Source organism: Rissa tridactyla, chromosome 4 (assembly GCF_028500815.1).
Source record: "Rissa tridactyla isolate bRisTri1 chromosome 4, bRisTri1.patW.cur.20221130, whole genome shotgun sequence".
Classification (NCBI taxonomy): domain Eukaryota; kingdom Metazoa; phylum Chordata; class Aves; order Charadriiformes; family Laridae; genus Rissa; species Rissa tridactyla.
Window position 1 is genome coordinate 44,196,836 of NC_071469.1, and position 26,041 is coordinate 44,222,876.

The 26,041-nt window shown below is 40.8% G+C and overlaps 1 protein-coding gene across 1 annotated transcript; it reads left to right on the forward strand.

Moving 5' to 3' along the window:
- Nucleotides 1-3,504: 3,504 nt before the first annotated feature.
- Nucleotides 3,505-25,411, forward strand: LOC128908605 (cytosolic phospholipase A2 epsilon-like). Its single transcript, XM_054199208.1, has 21 exons — nucleotides 3,505-3,531; nucleotides 3,829-3,912; nucleotides 6,635-6,707; nucleotides 7,531-7,667; nucleotides 8,928-9,059; nucleotides 12,119-12,159; nucleotides 12,634-12,676; nucleotides 13,433-13,496; nucleotides 14,094-14,260; nucleotides 14,408-14,500; nucleotides 14,870-14,907; nucleotides 16,049-16,184; nucleotides 17,144-17,280; nucleotides 18,894-19,116; nucleotides 19,789-19,903; nucleotides 20,923-21,060; nucleotides 21,554-21,661; nucleotides 22,089-22,280; nucleotides 22,816-22,982; nucleotides 23,847-24,027; nucleotides 25,173-25,411. Exons 1-21 carry the CDS (start codon nucleotides 3,505-3,507, stop codon nucleotides 25,409-25,411), a joined length of 2,535 nt encoding a protein of 844 aa, XP_054055183.1.
- The last annotated feature ends 630 nt before the right edge of the window (nucleotides 25,412-26,041 follow it).

Consider the following 26,041-nt stretch of genomic DNA (forward strand, 5'->3'; position numbering starts at 1 on the left):
CAACCAGTCTTATATCCATAGAATTATAGACTAATTTAGGTTGGAAAAGACCCTTAAGATCATGGAGTCCAACCATAAACTTATCACTGCCAAGTCCACCACTAAACCACATCCCTAAGTGCCACATCTACACATCTTTGAAATACCTCCAGGGATGGTGACTCGACCACTTCCCTGGGCAACCTGTTTCAATGCTTGATAACCCTTCCAATGAAGAAAATTTTTTTCTTCTGAGGTCTTTTCTTCTTCTTCTTTTGCTTTAGGAGCATGATAAATTCCATTGCACAAAGGCACGAATGCATGATTGACTGGTGATGTAGATCCCACTTTAGAGCCTCTAGTGTGGGATCACCCTGTCTCCCATAATTAAGTGTTAAATAGGCGATATCTTCTGGTCTGGGCTGAAGATGCAGGTGGATCCTGGGTGCCATGACTTGGCATTTCCTGAGCAGTGACTCTGGGAAGTCAGGGAGCACCTGACTCTGGTGACTCTGGTAGTTCTGTTTGAGAGGAAGGTCCTCTTGAGTAATTCAGTCCTTGAATATAGCTGTCTCCTCAGCAATAACACAAAGCAACTTGTGCATTTGTTGTCATTGTCACTAGTGTCAACTCACCTCAGATTGTGCTGAGGTACTTATGGAATAACCTGAGAAAACTGGCATGAATAATTTGTAAATAAAGCCTAAATTGGCAATGTTGAGTGTGAATACTTTTTCTGGTCATACTGAATCATGTATTAGAACAAAACTTTAATTCTAACAGGATATGAACACAACTGTGCAATTTATGTGCAACAGACAATATTAAGTCAAACAGTCTATTTGTTGTTGTCCCACAAGAAAGATGTTCCCTGTGGTCCTCTCTGTATTACCAAAGCGGGAAATGCAGCTTAATGTTTCTTTTTCTTCGTCTTTCACAAAATGCTTTAAATAGGTGCTCTGAAAAATTGCATGAAGACTTAATTTCTTATGTATTTCAATCATCGTCACTTAGGATTTTGTCAGAATCTAGGTCAAAAAGGGATTACGAGTGAGTCAGTTTTGGGATGTTTTATTTGGGTCATGTAAATTAAGTCTGATATTTAGAGATGGTGCCCAACAGCTTTTGTTTAGGCGGTTATGAAGAATAAAATAATTAGTATTTTTAGAAATAAAGTTGGACCCTGTGGCTGCATGGGTGTATCAGAGCTCAGATCAAGAGGTGTCTCTGACTTTTTATCACAGCACCCTTCTATCAGAAGTTAGCAGTCTTGCAAGTTGTGAGCCAGGCTCTCAGGGCTTTTCCCTCTTTGCCTTATATTAGATGTTAAATAGTTGTAGAAACCCTGAAAGAATTTGTGTGACTGATATCACTGATTATCAGTCTCAAATTTCTGTGAGAGGAAAGAGATTCTGAGACTCTGTCAAAATTGATCTGGGATCTTGGTGGCAACTGGGAGTCTCCAGCTCTTGCTACTGCCTCTCAAGAGGCTGCAGAGCCTGTGCTGGTGCCGCTGTAAGCGATCTGCTCCTCTGCCACCTCAGGCTCCCATGCTGCAAGTTATGTGGCTCCATTTAAAGTGTCTGTGTGTCTCCAGACCTCGTATCGCCCCGCAACTACTACTGCTGAAGGCTTCTGTTGTTATAATGGTACTGGTGAAACACTGTCTTGTCTTCTGGCCTGTGGTTTCCTGACTTCTGACTCACCTGCACCGCTGTTCGCGACGCAGGCTGTCAGGTTATCATGTAACTTCCTACTACTGCTGGGCTACATCTGCTTTTGCATGGGAGAGCTGTTTAACTGGAGTTCTGCTTTCTGGTGAAGTACAGATCAAGCGCGTGTAGCATAGCGACAAGGCTGCTTGAGCAGTTAATATTGCTTGCTTTAATTTATGAAATCCACAAAAGGCCCAAACGTGGAGATGGTGGAAAGGGTGGGAGTTGAGTGGGGAGCATGGCGTATTATCGAACTGGATGGGTAACTTTTGCTCTTGAAGAGCTGGAGAGAATCCACCGTCCTCAAACTGAGCCATAAAATGACTTCAGAGCCTGAGGTAAGTGATGCAACGCCTCTCGTGTTCAACCTCTTGTAACAGCGTGAGCTGCATCTTGTGTTTCAAAGCAGGGAGTGTTACTTCAAAAGCATTATCAAATGAAATAGATCTCTATTGTAATAAGACTGTGCCACAAAATAAAAAAAAAACCAACAAAACAGCCCAACAAAAACCTGTAGCTGGGAACTCATCACACTCTTTTGCATAAATGATAGTACAACCTAAAGCAGGAAATTTTACATATTCAATGCCTGAGTTTATGAAAGACCAGACCAATTATAATGATCATTTGAAACTTTATCTAAGGCAGCTCTCCTCTACAGGACAGTTTGAATAGTCAGATTCTTTCATTACAAATGGTTGAAAGTCAGATTTATTTTTTTTTTCCATAAGAAGTCCTGCTGTTTCAAAAAGGGATTTTCTGTCTGACTTAGAAACTTGGGAATTCTAAAAAATAAAATAAACAGTTTTAAAAAACCCCTTATTTCAACTGTAATTTCTCACTAGTGAATAACAGCCGGTTTCAGCAATTTTAAAAATGTTTAATGCAATAGCTGACTTCTGTCGTATTTTAGTAATGGTACTAGGTAATTTTGTTATTACATATTGAGTGCTATTACAGAAAAATAATATGAAATTATTCTAAAATGAAAAAGAAATCAGAATTGACATTTTTAACATGAATGTTTAAATATTTTTGGGAAAAAATTATATGTAGTTTTTTGTGTTAAAGCTCTTACAGTTTCTAACATAACTTAATTGAAAGTAGCACTTTCATTAAAAAAGGTTTCAATAACAAAAGTTCCTGCTGGCTCTGTTTACCCCGCGACATCCCTTATGTAGCAGAAATAAGAAAGAAGGAAAGCTACAGACTGTTTTCTTTAACTATTTGCCACTGCCCATAAGAGCCACCCTCCGTGTGGTAGCTGTAATTTCCAGTGAACTTGGCAAAACCCCTTGCAGTTGCGCATCTGGCTGGAGGAGCCAGTGGGTGCTGGAATGCTGCTGGAGGTGCTGCCAAAGGGCAGGTATGGATTTTAAGACTAGAGAAAGTAGCAGTAGATATCAGTAGCTGCAATGTTCTGTTAGGTCTTCTCTAGTTTGTGAGAGTTGCAACTGCCCCAACGATATCGCTCTGTGTGTGGTTATTCAAACCTTACAGTGGTGGATAACTATTTTGTTTTGGAATTAGCCTATGACAAAATGTTTGACCCACCTCTTCCTTTCCCCTAAATCACTGCGGTGTTTTAAAAAAAAAAAAAAAAAAAAAAAAGTAATCTTCATGTGGCACAGAATAAGTGCATAATTTGTGCTTTTGAAATCAGTGGGAGGTGGAGCTATGAGTCAATCTATACAGCTCTTCTTCCCTGCCTCAGTTGGTTGGAAAATAGCGTGGTCCAGGAGCACCTGCCAGCTGTGAGACATACAGACTGGACCATTATAGTCTTGTCTTTTATGAAACAGAGATACTTATGGGATCGTCAGCCTATTCACCTTTGGTAAGAGAAAACCAGTGGTGGGGCAGGAGGATCGGTTTGGCTATCTTCGTTGAGATTCATTAAAAGCAAATGCTTGGGGAGTTTTGATCCTTAAATGTCAAACAGGTCTGCAGTGGTCAGATTAGCAAGAGCAGCAGATAGTTAGTCCTGGTGAGATGAAGATGTATCTGATCATCAGGAGGGGAAATGGTAGGGCTCCCTGCTATTGCCACGGCGAAACTGAGTAGAAACTGAAAACTAGGAATTGTTGACTGCTGGGTTTCATCACTGGCCTCTCTCTTGGCTCCTTGTCCTCAGGATTGGTTCATTCGAGCAAACCCGCACAGGAAGATTGGAACTGGAAGGAAGAATCATGAAAGACCGCACAGCACTGAAGACGAGGTACTGTACACAGGGCAGCTTCTGGGTTGCAGGGAGAGGGCTGTGGGGTACGAACAATGGTGTGCTACCTGCAGTCTTCCATTAGCCTTTCCTGTCTCTCCCTAAGCTTAACTGTTACTAAGAGAGGTGATATTTTTTAACGGTTAGTTTAAGGGAATATTTGTTTCTTCTGTGAGTGCGCTCTCCAGAGCGGAAAACATTCACTGTGTCTTCAGGGTTGGGAAGGTGAGGAAGGTGATGCATTTGTGGTTCAGATGCTGGGCAAGGAACCGGGAGAGCTGGATTTTAGTGTGACATCAGTGTAAGGTGGTAGTTGTACCTCATAACACCCAAGGCTCAGTCTTCAAATTATTTTTCCTTTGCTTTATGGAGGCAGAGCAGCAGATAAAATAGATTATTCTGCGCCTGCCACTTAAAATAATTCTGAATGTTAATTTTTATGAAACTGAACTGGTACAAGGTGTTGGAGGGTTCTGAATGTGGTACATACTGGATATGTAACGAATTATTCCCTTTTCTGAGTAATGGCTGTTTGAAATGATATTAAATGATAACCTAAAAAAACTTTTAAAAATTGTAGGATGTGAGATATTTTCCCCCTGAGTTCCCTGAATCTGGTCCCTAGCTGCGTTCAGTGCAGAAGTATGAGGCTAACTCTTTGCTAGATTTGGCAGAGCAGTGAACTCCCTACCTACTAGCACTGTGGAGTAGTAATTGGTTTTGTGTCTGCATATTTTCTTCAGTAATCTCATGGATAAGTTTTCTCCAAATTCCTGGATATGGATGGTACTAACGCTGAGGATGAAAAACTAATTCTCTGTATTTGGGATGAAAAACTGAGCTTTCAGCAGTTCAGATCATCTATTCCTATCATTCTCTCTATCTCCGGAAACATTGCAGCCAAAAATTTTGCTGAGGTTGACGGGTTTCTTCCAGACCTGCTGGTTTTGTTCAAGTGGCAGTTTCTGAGAGAAAACTATTGGGTTGAGAATTTTTCCAGTGAGCTGTAAATAGCATCTAGCCTGGTGACTTACTGCTTTTTAGATGGTTAATCTTCTCCTGTCAGGACACTGACATACCAAAAGAAAAGGTACCACCAGGAGGTCTAAGTTTCTCCAGTCTCTCAGAAATCACGATGTTTTGAAGATTTGATTGCTTCTTTCAATTTAATTAATGGAGCTACTGCTTCTGTATGTAGTATTTTACTTCTGATGTTCAAGATTGTCTTGTTTTTCCTGTAACCAAGTAGACACAGGGCTGTGTGTAGCTATGGTAGGGGGTGGAGGGAGAAAACAAAAAACGGAGAGGGTTGTGGGGCCTTCAAGCTATTCCCCCATAGAGCTCTGCACTATGGGATGTCAACATATTGCTGTACCTCAGTTCTCCTCCTTGGTGAATCAATCAGGTCAACCTAGTGTTCCTCCATGTGAACAGACTTTAAAAATAATTTATTATGCAAAAGTCCTGAGTAAGCCAGGGTGTTCTGGATCACCTATTTGTGCTTATGTTGTTGATGTGTTGTTTTTTTTTTTTTTGTTTGTGTGTTTTTGTATTCATATGCAATTGTAACTTTTATTCTTGCTTCTTTTTGTTTAATTTCATAATCTAACACACTAGCAATTTTACCCTCATCTTTTCAAATCTGCAATTTGTTTTGTGTTTGCAACTTTCCATTTTCTTACATTATTTAGAGATTTTGTGATTCATGCTTTCTTCAGTTCTCGTTTTCCTCCAGCTCCCGGTTAATGTACACATATCAGTTCTGCGTTTTGTGGTAACATGGTTTCATTTTGATTAATGTAGACCTTATCTATGGATGACAGGTTATCTTTACTCAGTGTCATACAGAGGCAAAAAAAAAAAAACCCAAAAAAACAAACAAACAAACAAAAAACCCCAGCTGCTTCTTCCTTTTGTCAAATTTGCACTGAAATGCTTGAGCTGCCTTACAGGGAGCCGGACCTACGTGTGAAATGGAAGAAAGCCTACCCCAAGCTTCTGATTTCAGCCTTCCTCCTGCTGGCGTAACCGAAGAGCTCTGGAGTTCCATACGGGGCTGTTCACTTCTAGAACCATTCTCTCCCTTTTTTAGTCACTTATTTCCTTTTAAGGGTCAGGTATTTTTTTTATGGTGAAGGCCGTTATGGCGTTACCTATCCCACAGCCAGATTGAGCAGTAGCAGTGATACCTTCACGGGACATTATAAAATGGGAGGCTATCTGTCCTGTTCCGCAGTAATGTTATGCGGCAGATGGGCACCCGTCCCTGCCAGAGGAAGGAAGCGTCCTGTGGTCCCCCAGCTGGCACACTGAGAAATGATGTGCTGTAATCTGTTGCATTTGGCCTGAAATTTGAGGAGCAAACCCTGTAGTTTAATGGTAGCTGGATTTTACAGGGGCGATTATGTAATGACTTTTTCTTTTGGTGAAAACTATGTTGTGATATTTCTTACTACTCCCTGCATTAAAACTTAACCTGCAAAACCTAAATCTTTAGAAAACTTAAACACAACTGGTTAGTAAACATAGCTGGAATCTGACATTACAGGGTATCAAATCACAAGAAAGTATTTCTTCTCAGAAATTGTCTCAAATAATTAAAGTGAACTTATATTCACTGTGTTAATGAGACAATGGCCTTTGCCATGCTATAGTATAGGCTGTGTTACTTATATCTGAGTTACTTGCTAATAATGAAGGTATTTTTCTCATTGTTCTGCAGCCAGAAGTGCCTCGGTTATGCTGGCTTACTGTAAAAATTATAAGCATGAGAAATCTCCGCAAAGCAGATCTGTGTAAGTATTAGCAATGGCACGTTTATAGGTTAGCCAGAAAGTCGCTGCCACCTGAATTTAATGCTCTTGTACAGCTGCTGCTTGGATTACAGTAATGTCTCAGGTTTTTTTGTCTGAAGAAGTTGTATCTGTTCTCATTTCTGTTTAGACTCAATTAAAATAATTTAGAAAAATGTTAACACCACAAATGAAATAGAATAGAAATTCTATGTCAGGAAAGAAGTTATCCTTCCCTTCACTTGCTGCTCGGTGATACTTCCCTTTCCGCACACTCTTCAGTTCCCCTTTATGCACCGCTTGTCTATTTCCCTTCGGAGAGGGGCATATTTGTGGAAGCTACAGCGGAAGTCGGTAGTTGTGTTGGGTGCTTCTGTGTTTGTGTCTTCATTGCTATATCAATCACAGTGAACGACTTGTGCATTACAATTAGGACCAGGTCAAAAAAATCCCCAAAACTAAATAAATTCTTCATTTTTTTGAAAAAAACCAAGTTTCAGGAAGTGAAGACGTATATGAATTTGTTTGGAGCCTGGAAAATATTTGAAAATAGAAGCAAAAAAATCAGAAGAGAAGGAATACTTCAGTACTGTTGAAACTGAATATTTTGGCTTTTGTTTTCATATAGAATTAGTGGTTTAAAATTGCCTTTTGTTTGGAATTGGTATAAATATAGATAGAAAAGTTAAATAACTCTAAACGCACGCCTTTGGGTCTAATGAAATACTTAGGACTCCTCAGAGGTTAATCTTTCCTCCCCTGACTGAGCAAAAGACATAATAGAAAAGTACTGCTGTGCTAATTACGCATCTTTTTGTTAACACAGTGAGCCAAACTGATTGCTACATCAGGCTGTGGCTGCCAACAGCTTCATGCCGGGAAGCCCGGACAAGAACTGTACGCAACTGCAGAAACCCTGTCTGGAATGAAACTTTCCACTTCATGATACAAAGTGAAGTAAAGGTAGGATCTGCACCTGTGACAGGGAGCAGATGCTTTCTAAAGGGGACATCTTCACCTGCTGCGTGCAGGCTCTTTAGGAGAGCCTTGAGGCTCACATAGGGGCTTGAACTCAGTTCTGCTGAGGGGTAGGATGGTAACGGAAAGGTACAGAAAGCAACAGAGACGGCACGACTGATGCTGTTTCCTACCAGCAAGTAAGTATGCAAGCCTTGGTATGGATTCTCTGGTGCCCTGACTGGTCTCTGTCATCTTCTAAGCACTAGAACCCCATGAACTGGATGGCGGGTTTTACAAACTCTTTAGAGGATTAGTTATGTTTTCTTGTATGCAACTGTGAAGGCATTTTTGCTGTATGTTGCCATGAACTTGTAACACCTGCTTTATACAGCAACAGTGATGCCATTTGTAAATTATAGGAGGTACCATAACTTAATGCTGTTTTTTAAAAATTTTAAATTATCTCTTAATACTAACCATTCCATCATTAAACAGGCGTACTTTCAAAAGCCTGATAGTCTATAAGAAAGCAAAACACACATTCGACTTACAGCCTTGTAACAGAAGCCTGTAATAAAAGTCTGCCTCATGCTTTGAATGAATGTAAGCTCAGCGGGTTATTGATCTTCTGGAATAAAGTTGAATGCTTCTTTCTGTCCCAGAGCAGTTGTAACAACTGTTAAGATGTTTGCATAGTTAGCAGAAATAGATTAGCAGTCAGAGCGTGAGTGATAAAAGGTCTAGACACCAGTTCAGCTTCCTGTGGTTTACTAGTGCTGCATCTTCTCATGATCCTATGGGTAATCTGAGCCCTGGGGAATTGCAAGGGGAATCACTACAACTAAAATCTTGCTAAAAGGGCTTGTTAACATGCTTTACCTTCCGTTTGTAAAGGGCTAAGAGTTTACCTTCTATTATTACTTTCTGCTGATGTGCCAAAATTTCTCAAGATAGTAATTTTGAGTCCACAAAGGATCGTGATGAACGGCACGTGTAATCTCTACTCTGTCCAGTGCATATCACCATCATGCATGTCCCTCATGCTACCTTTCTTTTGAGCTCTTGTTCATTGCCAAGTCTGATGATTTACCTCTTCTAGGGTTAATCCATGACTTCGCAATCTGAACTGAGCTCCACGCTGTCGCAGGAGTCTGTCCACATTGAACAACATGAGAGCTGCATGCTGACTCTTGCTAGACCTTTCTTTTGGGTTCAGTAGTCCCAGAATGTGGCATTAACATCCTTCTCTGCCTCTCTCGTCAGAACATCCTGGAGCTGACGGTCTGTGATGAGGATACTTTTACACCAGATGACCAGCTTTTGACTGTTCGCTTTGATGTGGCTAAAATCCAACCTGGAAAAAGAGTTCACCTGAATTTTGAGTTGAATCCAGAGGTGAGAAATGAAAAGACAAGTGAAATTAAGACCATAGATAAAATGATATTCTTCATCGGAATTTTGTCACAAGTTACTTCCTTTATTAAATATTAGAGTTGTTCTCACACACAAAGACTTTGTTAAAAGGACCTTATTAAAGCACAAAGTTAAATGCTCAGGGTTTAGGGGGGGTCAGAAACAATCACCCCTCTGTTGTTACTGCAATTAGATGCAAAATGGCTTTCCTATTCTGATTATTTCTGACATTTCAAAAATGTCCTTTGAAAAAACCCAGCGAGAGCAAGCAAGAGTTGAAAATAAAGAAGCTGGTGGTTAGAGATCTCGTCGCTGTTGTAGGAGACTGACAGAGCAGGGATGGGTACAAACCTGATCCCCTTTCTGGGCAGCTGCCCTGATGCTTTGGCCAGTAGCTCACTAGGTGTACGTCCTCTCAGCTTCACCAGGGTTTTTTTCCTGTGCTTTCAGGCAGCATGCGTGGTAAATGATTATATATTCTCATGATCATCTCTCAGGTTTTTTTTCCTCCTTCTGATAAACAACAACTTTTTTTTTTTTTTTTTTTTTGAATTCTCAGCAAGATCTCTTGTTACAGGGTTAAAAATTTCTTTCAGGAGGGCTAAGCCAGTGCGGAATGCGTAGGGGTTGATGAATGAGAATCTCCTCATTATTTTATTCTTTTTTTCTAGGTCAATGTGTGACCTAGGGGTTTTATTTGCTGCATATGTCTCTAAGGGTATTGTATTTGGTTCTGTTAAAGAGGGGATAAAGATTTTCCTATGAAATGTCTGGTGGGCAAAGTTGCTGAGAGGACAGGCGGAGAAATAGCACCCATCTTTTAAGAGAGCAAAATACGTACTCAGATTACTTTCCACAAAAAGTAACACCTTCTCTGCTTGGAGGCTGTGTAGTACCGAGACTTCAGGGCTGTTCCACACTTCTGAGCAGGGCTTGAGTTTACAGTTCCTAGGAATTGAGTGCGCTCTGTTTATTTCTAAACCACTGTGTCAGACAGGCTGTCTAGAAAACAGTTCCTGCCCTTTTTTTTTTTTTTTTTTTTTACATTACTCTTGCTTTGGAGAGTGTTTATTTACTACTCTTCTAGAAAGCAAATCCTTACTAAGGATTTCAGTATACCTGTTCCAGCTGACTATGGCCTTCTGTAGGAAAAGCCTGATGTGAGTGAGATCATTGGAGGTGTGATTCAAGCTGTGAGTTTGCTCTGAGGCATGTGCAGAGTTGGCTTAACCCATTGGCTTAGCAAGGTGGAAGTTGGGGAGATAAGACAAGGTGAGCTGTGTCTCAGGAACTTCTTGGTCAAGCTTTCCTTATTCAGATCCCAACTCCTACTCAGGTGCCCATGAGGCATCACAGATTGTGGTCTCTACATGGATTCTTAGAACACTTAGGGTTAATTTTTTTTAAAAAGTGACTTAGTAATGGGACATGCTGGGCAACCTTAATAATAGGAAGTACTGCCACCTGTGCCCTTAATGGTTTCTTTCATCTACCAAGGTATCTCAAAAGGAGGGCTGAGGAGGCCAGATGGGTAATGTCAGAACACCAGGATTGCTTCCTGCTGTGCCTCTTGCTCACTGTGTGGTATAACAGGTCTTTCCATTGCTTTGCTCCAGGTTTTTCACCCACAAAAATGTGAATGGGACTTAATAGAAATAGAATTTGTGGGAGTGTGTGTGTACGACAGCACAAGAAAGATGGGAACATAAGGCAGGCACGATTAGGCAGATGTTATGACCCAGGGTCTCCTGAACATTGTTTCTGCTGTTCTTTGGACAAAGTTGGAACGGACCGTCACTGAGTTTGGATAGTATAGACTGGTCACAATCTGATGCTTGATCAAGTCTATCTTGCATCTCTGTAAAGTGATTGCTTTCTAAAATCCATCCCTTGGCCTTCTGTTACAAACAGTTGCAACCACCTTAACTTCTCATGAAATGGAGACTTTGGGAGAAATAAATGGCGAGAACCACCTGCTGCTGGGTTACCTGCCACAGATCCAGCTCTCAGAGAAGCCACCTGAGATATCTCATTTACTGACATGAACTAGTAAATACAAAAATACTCACTTTTCACCTTTACTGAAGTGGTGATTTTACCTTGGCAGCTACATTATCAGACTTAACACAGTTTTCACAGTCTCTTCGCAAAGTTAAAGTATGTTGTGCAGCCAGACAGAAGGGATATTTGGCAGTAAAAGTTAGTTCTTCTGATTATGAATGAAAAATTTTACCCTCACTTGTCAGAAAAAGATTTATATCTTCCACTAATTAGTGTTTTCCTCCCTGTGGGTGGTATAGAAGATCTCTCTGATGCATGTTTTTGTGTGGTATTTCCTGGATTGGCTGTCCCCCACACAGACTGATCCAGCAAATGGTGTAGTAAAGTAATACAGTTATTCAGTCCCTCTCATGTTGTTGATGTGTTACTCTGCTGTTCCTTGCTCTTACACTCTTCCCCCTTTTTCATCTTGATTTGGCCTTTTTGAGCTCTTTCCCTCATTCCCCTTCACAGATTCACTCGGAAGCGGGAACTCTTTTCTCCCCTTCACCCCGGCAATTTTCATTTTCCAAGTTGTTTTCTTCTACCATCTCTTTTTTTTTTAATGTTTAGTCACTATACTTTGCAAATTCTTTTGTTTTAACCCAGATGTACTCAGCATGTAGGTCCATTTATTCTCAAGTATGTTCTACATCATTCACCTGTTATACCTCCCTTCCTCGGCATTCATTGACCCATGTCTCATCCTCTTAATCGGTGAATACTGGGACTTTCATTCCCTATTCCATGATACTTATTCTCCTTTTCCCCTTCGGGAGACAGTTGGTTTGTAAACAGTAGAGCGGTGTGATGAGTGGTGAGTCACGAGCGGTGAAATGAAAGGGTGGCCAAAGAAGGCCCTATCCATTTACGTTATGATGCAGAGAGTGTGGGAATAGCAAAATATTGCAAGGAGGGTTATGCAAAATTATCAGAGCTCTATGAAAGTAAAAAGTTTATTTGTTCATTTGCCTTAAATGAAAAATAAATCTTATTTTCAGAATCAGGAAGAACTAGAAGTGGAATTTCTACTGGAAAACATGTGAGTGAAGCCCAAACGTTACAGAATTTGTCATCAGAAAACTTTGTATTTTAAAGAGAGTGGTAATGCAGCATTGGGGAAGTGGCTACATGTACGTGTGCGCAGACACCCCATTTCAGCATCTTCCCGATGGTTGCTTTTCTGCCCTGAATCTGGTGAAATCCCTCCTTGAGTGACAATCTCACTTACTATTTATAGCTGAGGGTGGGTATTTATTTTGTAATTTGACCTAAGGAGAGATGATGCTGATCAGGGGAGGTAAGAAGAGGGAGTGTCCCTAGGAGCTATGTGACCTCTGATGCACCTCCAGTTATGCACCTCCGACCTGGCAGTGAGCACGAGACAGAGGTGAAAGATTAAAGTGCTGATGGCCATTGGCAACTACACAAACTGAGCTCAGGGAACTATTTGCTTTTAAAAGATTATTACTCATATACCCACTCTTAAATAAACCTTTTCCTTTTTGCTTTTCAGTCCAGGGGTATCTGAGAACATCATTACTAATGGCGTACTAGTGGTAATTGTTTTATTTTTTTACGCTTATGTTCTTATGGTAGGGCAGAACCGAAGGATGCAGTTGGAAGTACTATGCCTTTAGGCATAGCCTTTACTCTTTTTCAGATGAGACACGGGTGCAGTTGTAAAGTTTTGAATTCGGTTATGCATGTAATGCATTCTGTGTTGGGAGGGGCTTGGACCAGCGTTCTGCCACAGTGCCAGTGAGCTGCTCACTGATGAAATGGTGATAAACAAGAAAACTTGGGAAGGGAGTGAATCCAGTGTCTCTGCAGAGTTTATTGCTGAAGGTCTACCTTGAAGCCAAAGGCTCTTTTCACACTATGTCCAAAGTACTGTGCGATGCTCCCGTGCTGCTACTTCCTCCTATGCACCGCTCTCTTGGGGAGTTTCAACTTCATACCAAAGATGTCGAAGTACAGGCCCATCTGTCCAGTTGTTCTGCAGAGTTGTAGGTATCCTTCAGCTCACTTTTCTGTAGACAAAGTTTAAGGAGTGGCCTAGATGGGGAGAATAATTGTGTTAACTGTTGGGGATTGAATGGTACTTAAATGTAATGGGACAGATCCCCAGCTATCTTGTCTCCTTTGGCCACATTATTGCTTGCATGATTTATACAAGAGAATCAGCCTCTGTAATTTCTTCATGTTCACAGGACATCATGGCCAAGCCTGTTGTCTCCACAAGATCCCTTGATCCTCCTTGAGGATCCTGAACTGTTTCTATGACTGGTGATTTTATTGCTTGTCTTTTCCAGTCTCGTGAACTTTCCTGTTTGGAAGTGCATGTGAATGAAGCAAAAAAGCAGAGCCCTTACACAAGTGAGGTTATTGATTTAAATTGTTTGTCACTGCTTTTTGTGCTATGGTAGATGCTGCTGAATCTAGATAAATATTTAATCTGTTTTCATCTCTGTTTGTATCATCGGGGCTGCTTGGGGATTGAGGTGTTTCCTGAATTACCTACTTGCTAATAGTGAGAATCCTCTGGAGATGGCGTGACAGCGTAGCTTAAGGGGAACTGTGGAGGTGGCCGGGAGACTCAGAAACATCACTGCAGTGTGATGGAACTGAAATACCTGTGACGAGAATGGGAAGTAAAATAGGAGAGACACAATTATCAGGAGCGGAAGCACTACGGTGGAAAGTCAGGGGGTGTTGAACGTTGCCAGTGGCATCCACTGGTCTGACACACGCTCCCCGTCACTTGGTGGGGGAGAGGTTTCAATGCTGCGCTGGCCTTTTGCTGCTTATTCAGTCTGGCCCTTGCTCACACTGATTACAGGGGAGGAAAAACATTGTGGCCCGAATTAATGTTGACTGTGCTAAGGCTGAAACTTCACTTGTGGTATTTTTATTTGTTATTTTTCAGGACTAGATGCAGTTAACGTTTCTCTGTGGTTTGCTGCTTGTTCTTAGGGAGAGATTTCATGTTCGCAATGAAAGGATCCTATGAAGAAAGGCAGGATGTTTCCATAGGTCCTCGCTGCAGACGGGGAAGCAGTGAAACAACCATGTTCCACTATGTCAAGCACAGTCAACCCAGACTGCACATGACGCTGCCAAAGGAGCGTTGTTTCTGTGGTGTATGTTTTGCTTGTGGATGGTGATAACAGCTAAAGTAACTTTTGGGAGAAAGATGATGAATTAGTCCTCCTCTGGTAGATTTGTACCTATGGATTGTAAATAATTTTCTCCTTGTAACAATTTTTTTTTCCCCCACTTTAATTCAGCATGGCTCAGCTAGGAGAGAAATGGATGTAAGAAGTCCCGTGGCTGTGCCTCTCCATTCTCTGGACTTGGGGAAGAAAGTGACAGTGATGAGAGTGAGTAACCTTTGACGGCTTTTGAAATTATTTCAACAAGTGTAAGCTATATCTATGTGATACCTGGTCTGTTATTAATTTTGTTATTAAAAATATACTAGCTGAGTTATATGTATGCTCAGCTCTGCACACACTTGAAAGTACAACTATTATTCAGGGAAAAGTAACATATTCAGAATTGCTGATTGCTTTGAAAGTATTTTAAAAGCAGGATCCCAGTGATGGTGGTGTGCAGAAGACCTGAGAAGAGACCAAAGATTGGTTTGTCATTAGACTATATACCTGAATAATTGCTAATACTGTAAATCTTGCTTTTGCAAACTTTAAATTCTGTTTAAAATTTATGGTGTTTTCATTCTTGATTCTCAGGGTGAATCTTATGAGGTGTCTGTGAAGGAGGAAGATGGGTAAATATTTTATTTCTTCTGAATGATTATTTAAGCCATCTCCTATCCTTTCATAATACCATCTTTAGATTAAAAGGAGCTACAGCTTAAACTAGCTCATTTTGAAACCAGGAATAAAAATTGTGTTCGTTAAAGAAGACTAAAATATGGTGAATTGTTAATAAAATGATGCATGCTTTTAAATTGGTTGGTAAGAGTTCAGCATGGAATAGATGGTAGGTAGTCATAAAGTATAACTGGTGACAATGTTTTTCCTAATGTTGATGCTTCCTAATGTTGATACTTAAGAGTCCCTCTGTCTTGTAACCTGTATCTATAATACATACACGTTTATATGTAACATATTTCTAACGTGTTTTTAACACTGTTATGCATTTACCAGCCCTCTGCAGGTCGTTTTTCAATGAAACAAGTGGACAGTAATTAATTTATTGACTGGCTTGCAATGATTTTCCGAAGGGCAACATTACCCCCTACTGATGAGTTAACTACATTGCAAGCACTAATTGCAGGCAGATGATAAATCAGAGATTTTACTGAACATTGATTATGAGTGACAGAAGGGACAAAATAACCTTTTGGATGAAAACCCCCTGAAACAGTAGCACTATGAAAACAGAAGTTATAGAGTTAATGATGCACGTGATGTTCATAATCAGGTACAGATATGAAGGGTTACACTTAAGAGTTGTTTTCTGACTCAAGTATTTCCAGCACAAGTTCTTAGCAGAGATAAGCCTAGCAAGGTATTAGGGTCGTTTTGCCTAAAACGTTTTCTCTTCAGGAAACACATACAAAACAAGAGAACATGAAGAGGTGTCCAAATTTCAGAGCTCGATGTGAAACAGGAAACAGCTTGAATTCAGTTATGTTCCTTGTTTTTCATCAGCAGAGAATTTGATTCATTTAGCTTCTTCATTATTGTGTGAAATAGTTCAGGACACAATTCTGTTTAAAATATCCACGGGGCCTGTGATACCCATATACCTGCTTTCATTTGCACAGGGAAAGATTCATATGCATGGAAGTAGCCTTACTTTAAACTGGTTTATTGTTGCTCCTGGTTTTGCTTGATGTCTTAAGCAGTAGCTCAAGAAATGGCTTACAGGTAAATGTGTCTTGTTCTGTTCTTATGCTCTAGTTGCAAGAATTTAGATTTGCGGTTGGGGTTTGACCTATGTGCAGAGGAGCAGGATTTCATCTGTAAAAGGAAGAAGGTGGTTGCTGCTGCTTTGAAAAATCTTCTTAATCTAGATGAAGACCTGCAGGAGGATGAGGTATGTGGGACAGCATCTTGGGAACTGGATCAGGGAACACCCTGGATCGAGAGTCAGAGAGACGCTCTTCTGCAACAGGGAGAACATGCCCTTGTGGGATTTCCTCTGCAGCTCTATTCAGCTCCCAGCACACCCATCCCTTGATGCTGTGTGCAGGACAGCATTTGTCAACCCAGTCAAAGTGCTCATGAACTTAAATAACAAGTGGAATAAGACTTGTTATTAATAAAAGAGGATAAAGTGTTATATTAATTAAAAAACAAAAAACAGCCTCCCCAAAGTAGATTGTAAAGTGCTGTGAGGACGAGATTAAAGGTAATGGCAAGGTATGTTTCTAAAAATGAATAAATATGTTGTGTCAGTTTTTGTTAAGGGCTACCTGTGGGGCAAAGGGATAACGCCTAACAGAACTGCTGCATCCTTGAGGACAGTAAGACCAAATTGCATATAGTGTTGATGTCAGGGAAGGGGGAGGTAATCTAGGTAACAAAGAGGATGTTAAAATAAATCTATAAAGCTTGGCACCATCTGCCTGGAGAACAGAAAACGTTGCAGGTAAACTTAGACGAAGAAAAAATTATGCAGGCAGCTTTCGCTCTGCTCCTCTCACCTCAGTTTTACTCAGGATTTTAAAATGTGTTTTGAGGGAAAAGATGTGAGGAAAAATGAAAAACACCCAGAAAATCTTTACAAATCTGAAAATAGATTATGCTGTACAAGAGCCATGCTTACGACTTCTGACTTGCCAAAGCATCACTGATCAGGAAGATGCTTTCAGCATATGCCAAGTCCCACCAAATTTTACACAACTTAAACACACACCTAAGTGCTGACAAGGAGGAGGTGAATTGAGTCCAAGCCTACTTGAATCAGGGTGTTGCTGTTACTTTTTCTGCACGCCCATCACTTCTCTATTTCCTCCGGTAATGAATGACTCTGTGCCTTTGTGTGTTGAGCAGGTGCCAGTGGTGGCAGTCATGACCACAGCAGGGGGAGTGCGGTCCATGACGGCTATGTTTGGCAGTCTTCTGGGTCTCCAGGAGTTAGGTGTTTTGGACTGTGTCTCATACATCAGTGGTTTATCTGCCACAACATGGTAAGGAGCATCGGGCTTGTGCTTGCTCTTTGTGTTAGCAGAGTGATAACCTGGTGAAGCATATTGCCTTGCTGAATTTTACTCGGTGTGATGCTGGGACTCCTGATGCTTGGCTTCCTTTTAGTGCTCAGCCTTTTCATGGGACCGCTCAGTGCTGTGGCCCTTACCTCCTTTTAGCTACAAGAGACAAATGTGTGTGATAACTATTTCCGTAATTGCACAGAAACTAAAAGAAAAGAGCACAAGCCAGGATGGTTTACCTGAATCTCCCTGCAGTTGAGTATAGGTGATAAACCCACCTGCAGTTTTTCTGTGTCTTGGATACGTGGCTTTCTGCTGTGCTGTATGTTTTGAGTTCCTCCGGGGGGAGGGACTTGTTTCTGTCATAAACTTGGTGCTTGACACGGAGAATGGAGGGGGAAACGTACGGTTTTTGATGAAAATTCTGTATGGCTCAGCTCTATTTCTCATTTCCCAGAGTTACATGGCAGGAAAGATTCCTACGGTATGTTGGGGGGTAGAGGTGTTTCAGTCTTTCTCTTTGAATGAAAAGTGGTTGTTTATGGCTATCAATGAGGGACTGAATAGGGCCTGATAAGCCCAAACCTGGCATTTTCTTGGGAATGTAAGAAATAGCGATTGTTTCCAGGGGGAGAAGTAAACTTTTTGATTGCCAGTGCAGACAAATCAGATTTTAATCATGAGTCAAGAAAAGATGCCATAGACGTGTAAGAGAAGCAATGCAGCTGGAGTCCTGGGACCTGCATCTCTGAAAGGACACAGATCTGATCCCTGAACACGCTTGACAGCAATGAGGAAATGAAGGCAGGGAAATACTGTTTTCCCTGTGTTATCTCTTGGGTTATCTAGTTGCATGCAACACTTCAGAAATCCTCTTGTAATATTTGTCTGGCTCAACTCTTATGCGGCCTTGAAAAGGAGAATTTAAAAGACAAGCCCCGAGAAACACAGAGTGTGACGCTCACAATGTTGACTGCCTTTGCACGACTAGCAGGGGTCTTGGGCTTTAAAACGTTTTGCCTCTGGAGGGCTGCTCTAAAAAGATACATGAGGTAGAACTAGAACAAGCCCGGTGGGGATGAGAAGGGATGACTGGAATCTGCCCAAACTCTGGGAGCTGAAATCCCAAGCAGACTTGGCCCTCTGTGTGCCAAGTCTGAGGTGACCCGCCTGCTGCGTGCCCAAGGAGGGCAGTTCTCACTCTTCTCCAGGGCAATATTTGCTGCTAAACTCCTGCTGAACGTTTCACAAGGCATCTGAAATAGCTCAGGGAACCGGCCTCAGACAGAAGCTGCAGCTTGAACCTGGACAATCAAAGGGTAATTCTAGTAAATGCTTGTGTTAATTATGGGTGTTGCGTTATTAGTCTCTTGATTGTGAGAAGAAACAAGCTAGGATGAGTTTGAATGTACCCCTGCAGCAAAAATGTTGTTGTATAGTCTAAGTTCTGCCTGAGCTTTGAGCTGCTCTTCCAAGGTAAAAGTTGGGGGCCGAGAGCCTTGTGTATCCTGAAATGAAATGCTTATGTGTGGTATAAGCCCATGAATTGTCATGTGCCCGGTCATGAACCGCGGTATGTTTCTTTTTACCAGGACCATGGCAAAGTTATACGAAGACACAAATTGGTCACAGAAGGATCTCGGAGAACCAATTGGTGATATCAGGAAACATGTGATCAAGAGCAAGCTGCACTGTTTCTCGTTGGATCATATGAAATACTATGAAAAGGAGCTTTGTGAAAGAAAGCAAGAGGGACACAAGCTGTCCTTTACAGATTTATGGGGACTCTTCATTGATTGTATGCTACATCATCAGGTATTATATATCCATCCCTTATCCCGGTGGATTTCTAGCTTTTCGTGTCTAAAGTTCTGTATTCGGTTATAGGAAAGGCTCTCAAAACTTCTGAGGGGTCTTTCTTTGGCTTTTTAGGAGAAAAATAACACGGTAAGCCTAAAATGTAAGCATCTAGGGGGAATGTCTGAGCATGTAAAAAGTCAAGGTGTTAATGAAACTGATTTCCCATCTTTAATTTCAGACCAAATGAGCATTCTAGTAACACACAGAGAAGAGGTGGCTCTAACAGAGCTAAGTTCAGGCACAGCATTATCTAGCCATACCAGCAAACAAAGCTGTATTGAATGAAATAGGCCCTTGGCTGACTTTTATCCGTAGCACCTCCAAGGTAGCTAAATATCTTTTTCTTTCCTTAAAGCACGTCATATCCTAGTGACTGCGCAGACAAGTTTCTCACATTTTCACTGTATCCGTCATTCCAAAATGCCTGGAAGCATCAGTGATAATGCTTTGGCAAAGGTTGATGACAGGGGACACGTGAATGCATTCGTGCGGTCAAACAACTAAAGTACACAGAACAAAATCTGCTGAGGTTTAGGAGAGGTTTCATTGATAGTCCATGCTTAAACACCGCATTAAGTTGATGCATCCTGTTCATCTTTTACAACGACTCCTGTTCTTTGTAAATAGGAAAGTACTCAAAAACTCTCTGATCAGCAACTGGCAGTAAATCAGGGGCAGAATCCGCTGCCCATATACCTGTCCCTCAATGTCAAGGATGACTTTAGCACTCTGGATTTTAAAGGTAATGGTTATTATATGCTCTTCTATAGATCTAAGTATTTTTCTTTTAATGCTGGGTGAATGTCAAAAACTTTTGCAGTAAGTCCAAGCTAATAAATCTTTTAAATAATTTCCTTTTCCCCTGTCATCAGAATCTGGATTCTGACTTGGATGAAAAACATGCATCCTAATACTACACTAAGGAGATACCTGTGCAAAGACACTGCCCCGTTGGGGGTGGAGGTGCCTTTTGCTGGCAGCCTTGAGAGCCATCACTCATGGTCTTTCTCTCTCTGGTCCCCAGCTACTCCTCACAGCCTCTTTCAGCTGCTGGGGTTCCTGCCCAGGCAACAGTAGTCCAAGAGAGCTGTGCAGAGCTGGGGGAGGAGAAGGGAAGTTGTGGAAGAGTGTGATAGTGGAAGGCAGCTCCCACCAGCGAGAGAGGGATCTGAGGAGGAGCAGCGCTCTGTGCCCTGATCAGTGTTGTTGATCTCCGGCTACTTCCATGGTGTTTTCTGGCCCAAACAAAGCAGGAGGTCCTGCAACTGAACCTGATCATCTGCTTCTAGGCACAATCTTCAGTACCCATGTGTTCAGCCAAGGTTTGAGTGGGTTGGTCAGAGTTTTTTTTTTTTTTTTCAGCTTCATGAGGCAGTGATTATGGGAGTCTTAAGAATGAACGGTAGCTGGTGTCATCACTGACTTAGAAGAACTAAAACTGCCACATCTTGAGCAGGGCCTTAGCAATCGATGGACTTTCAGTCCCAATTTTTGCTTCCTGGTACAGAAATAGACCTGAACCCCAAGCTGAATAGATTTCACAGTGTTATATAGAAAATAGATTTAGCTTTTGCTTTCATCAATCTAACATGCAATAAGTTGAAGGGAACCTGTTTGTTTCAAAACATGGTGGTTTGAACTGTCTGTCACCAACCTGCTGAAGCTACAAGCCTTGTTTTTCCAGCTTTTGATTCTCTAAACTACTATTTTTACATGTGTTCAGGTGTCTGCAATAAGTCTTTCTTGATGGCTTATTTGCAGAGTGGGTGGAGTTCACACCTTATGAGGTGGGTTTCCTGAAATACGGGGCCTTTGTTCATTCAGAGGATTTTGGTAGCGAGTTCTTCATGGGTCACCTGATGAAGAAGATTCCAGAGTCCCGCATCTGCTTCTTGGAAGGTGATTTACTATGCAGAAAAACATCACCTTTATAACCACAGAGTTGGCATCTAATAACTACTGGTCTGCAAGCAGCAGTACTAGTATACTAGATAATGTATCTGGTGCGATTTAAATCTCAAATGAACTAGCCAAAAGTGACAGAAGAGGAAGCAAATTCTTGATACAAATGCAATTAATTTGCTGAACTTCTTAGGTTAGACCAAAACAGAACACACACATTAAAACTGATCTTTTGAAGTATTTAAAAATCACAGTCTGACTTTTATAAACACCCAAGTTTCTAAAATGACCTAGTCATAAGCCAGACATTATGTGGAATGGTATGGCATTTGACATTTGTACTAAAATTCATAATATTTCATAACTACACCAGTGCTAATTTAAACAACCACAGAGACTGAAGCCAAGAAGGTTGCTGTAGGTGTGCTCTAATAAGTCAAAGTAGTATTAAGTAAGGCTTTTTTTTTTTTTTTTTTTTTAAACTTTCAAGGCACATGGAGTAATATATTTTCCCAGAATTTTATGGATGCTGTCTACCTCTCGGGTCATTCAGAGGACTTTTGGCACAGATGGACCCGAGGCACTGAGCATGACATTGGTTAGTTATTTGAATTACTTTTCACTTGCATCTGCATTGTCTTCACACCTTTCTGAAATATGAAACCTGGCATTTGGTAAAGGGTTGGTTTTTGTGTCCTGTTTCTGGGTTAGGTGACACCAAGCCTTCGGGAATGAAGGAAAAAGAGGAAAAAAACATTGTGCTGCTCAATGTGAAACATCCCTGAGGAGTTCTGTTAGTCAGGAGAGGGTTGCCATGAGTCCTTTGGGGAGGGAGAGGCCAGGCAGGGAACAACAATGTGATGCTGTGACACTGAAACCCGCCTCGGCCCAAATTCATCTGCTCTGCTTCACAGACGGGGCTGTGGTAGTTCGGCTGCCTGGCCCCTCTTTCTTTGTTTTTATTAGTATCAGAGAAAGACTCTAAACAAACGCAGACATATACCCTTTTCTCATTCTTTCTACAGAGGAACACCCTGCTCTGCCCAAGAAGCCTCATGAACAGCCAACTTGCTTATCCGTTCCCAAAGGTTGCCTGTCCAATACTCTTCGAGAAATGATGACTGGGCGGCCAGTGGTTTCAACTTACCATAATTTCCTCAAGGGCTTGCAGCTACATAACAAGTATTTAGAGAACGAGAGCTTTTGCATGTGGAAAGGTAACAGTAGTTTTAGATGCACCTTTGGAGGCGATTTGAGTGCTGATACTTGCTGAGGACAAATATTTGATAAGTTTTAGCATAAAGGCAAATGTTGATTAATATTATTTGATTTATATGTCTGTGGAATTAGTTTTGCTGAGTCCCAGATGATTTAATGCTCATCTTGTCTCTGTCTTGGAGAAGCTACAGCAGGTTTGCTTGAATTCTGGTCTTCCTAGGAAAAGCCGCAAAAGGATGACTTACTTACAGCTTCCACTGAAGCTAAATAGCCACAAATTTACACCATTTGAAAAAGCAGCTTAATATATCACTTTGGATGAAGCTGAGTTTCAGAACTGCTCCCTCTTACTGATCTCAGAGTTGAGCTGTAGAAGCTAAAATTGAGTCAAAGACAAATATTTAACTGGGCTTTGTGTCAAAGACAAATATAAGTGTGGGCTGCCTTTTCTTTCTTTCCTTGTTACACTGATTTGGAAAAAAAAGGACTCGGTTCTGCAGTTGTTAATTGATAATAGAAGTTTTTGACTTTCAGACACAGTGCTGGATTCTTCTCCTAACCAGCTGAATGAAATGGGTGACTACCTCAAACTGGTAGATACAGCTTTCTTCATCAACACCAGCTGCCCACCCCTTCTGAGGCCAGAGAGGAAAGTGGATGTCATTCTGCATTTAAATTACAGCGGAGGATCACAGACTCTGGTGATGTTTTGAAGTAGTGATTCTTTATCTCTGTGACCTCAGCAGCTGAATTACCACATTTCTCTCTCTCTCTTTTTTTTTTTTTTTTAAATTTCAGAAAATGGTCTTGTTTTTATTAAGTTAAATGATCATATCAGTCATACTGCTCAACACTGTGACCATACTATCACTGTCTCTACTGGGGCTATTTTCAGTACCTTTCTGGGACACACACATGGACACAGACACATAGAAGATTACCTATTCTGTATGTCTGTGCAGATTTGTCATTGTGGTACCAAGTTCCACAAAAGTTATTTAACTAACTTTTGCAAAGTAATTAGTTAATATATAATTTTGCTATTTTGAATGAAAATTTGGAGCTTTTTTTTATGTTTGACTCTTGGTGTTTGCATAAGTTTCAGTCAGTTTTTTGTTTTGCTGCGTTTGAAGAAATGTTGAGGGGGTATAGGATTGGAATGAATGCAGTTTATTTGTACGAGGACATGAAGACATTGATTATTAGATGCACTGAATGCAAACACTCAAGAACTTCTGATCTAAAACACCACGTGTAATCAAAATTTCCTGATCCAAATCTTCTTCTCGGACCACTAAATCACAAAAATGATCAGAATTTCTTATAAAATTCGGAAAACAGCAATCTTGCTTTAAAGATGTACAGTGTTAGCAAATGAACCGAATTTCTATTACCCAGGTTATACTAAAAAAAGAGGGTATGCTTGTTCTGGTGCATAGTTAGCCTTATTTGTAAACATATAAATCAATCACAGATTACCTAGTGCAGAGAAATATCAGTTATGGGGTTTGGTAGCCTTATTTCAACCTCTCTTTGTGTTTCTGCTCTCTGCTTTGTTGAACCAGCCACTGGACCTATTCTCAGAGTACTGTTTGGAGCATGGGATCCCATTCCCTGGCACGGAGCTGAGCCAGGAAGACCGGGAACACCTGAAGGAGTGTTATGTGTTTAAAGACAGCTTAGAGGCACCAATCTTGGCCTATTTCCCACTGGTGTGTGATACCTTCCAAAAATACAAGGCACCGAGTAAGTTAAAAACATTAATCAACCACTTTTTGATGTCGTCACATCCAGTTTATCCATTGATTTTGTTACTCTTCTAAAACAAGAGACTGTCAAGCTTCTCAGCTGGCTAAGTTATCGTATTCCGGGTCCTGTTGTGATGGATATATTGTTGGACAACTAATCAGCGATTTAACCGAACAGTTTCAAAATCAAAAGCATGAATAGCTGCAGCTTGATGCAAAACCCCTTATCTGGCATCTGGAACAGTTTGCATTCCTTTGATAATGAAGGACAGGAGGCAGCTACTAAGTTATACCCATTAGTAGCTAACACTGTCACTTAACAGTCTTGTAATGAGATTCTACGTTTACTTTGTTAACTTTCTTTACTGTTTACTTTGAGAATTGAAAGTGCTGAAAACATATAATGAAGCACAGGATTTGCCAGGGCAACAAGCTGCTTTGATATCTGTCACTTTTGAAAAGTTCCCAGATTATTTTCTTTAGTTCAGCAGTAAAATAAATAGTGATTCTTTTTTTTCTTTTTTTTTTTTTTTTTTTGTTTCACCAGCAAAGCTCCTTGTCAGATTCAGTTTCAGTTTACAAATGATTTTGCATGCATCAACTCCAGTTTTCTTGTTGCTAATTTAGTATGCCACAGGAAACTTTCATCAAAAACTGAACAAAAATCCACGTACCAGCTTCTTGGAAAAGACCTCATGTAGGTCATCATCTTACTTGTCCTGGTGCATGTACTTAAAATCTCAGCCACCTGAGAGGGAGAATTCCCAATCCAGGAGCTTCGTGGTGTCATTTTCTATCAGTTGGTAGAAAAGGAGCTGTCATCTCAATACCCAATAGAAAACCTAAAAATACAAAATTCCAAATCTGCAAAAGTGAAATATTCCGATGGAAAACTTTAATTTGGGAGGAAAGTATTTTGCATGGAAAGTTGTTCTGCCAGTCAATTCTGGATAGCTGTGACTGTAGTGAAGCAGGAAAGCAGTGGATTTTATTAGTGCAGCAGATGTAGTACCTGTGCAGTGATTAAATCTTGAACGTTTTTCCAGAGAGAATTCAGTTTCTTGTGGCTGTTATTGTGTATTTTGCATTGTCTTTCACCTCAGTAACATTGCTGTGTTGAACTTTGCTACGTTCTTACTTCAGATGTGGAGCGGGGTCCCACAGAGATGGAGCAGGGAAGAGTAGATGTGTCCAACTGTATTGCTCCCTATGGCACCGGTCTGCTTACATATTCTGAGGAGAATTTCAACAAGTTGCTGAATCTGTGCAGCTACAACATCCTGAATAATAAACATTTAATTCTTCAGGCTTTGCAAACTGCAGTGGAACGAAAGAAGCGCTTTAAAAACTGTTTGTCACCTCAGTTGTCTAAAAGTTCTTGAAGTATGTTTTGATGAATCTCATCAGAAGGAGATATACAAATGTTTTGGTAATGGGATATTCATTAAGTAATGAATATCAGGGAATAATAAATATTCAGGGAATGTGAATCCATACAAAATGAACATCCGTGTTAGCTTGTTAAAAAAAAAAAGTATATTATTCAGTACTATGTGTGAGGACTCATGCTGGTTCTGGCATTAAAGTCATTGGCAAATCGTGATTACTTTTAAAAATTCTTGTTGCTGTTTTAGGGAATGGAAAGTCAGTTGTAGAACTGTAGGGCCCTATTTGGATATACAGCCATATAAGAATGAGATTTCAGCCTCACAAAAGTCTATGCCACATTTGGAGGCAAATCTTGGTGGTATGTGGTCTTTGAACCAGAGAACGAAGCAAAGCCTTGCCTTTTTCACAGATCTCTGTGACAATAAGGAGCAAACCAGATACGTCTGCACCGGGAAATGGCAGGCTGACAAAGAATGGAACTGCATGTGATGTCTTCTATTTTCTCAGTATCTATCTGTCAGGCGGAAGTCTAACCTTCAGTGAATTTACCTGCATGGCTGCCATTGCATTGAGTCTTCACTTTTGATGGACAACCCCAGAGTGATCAACATATAACAACCTGA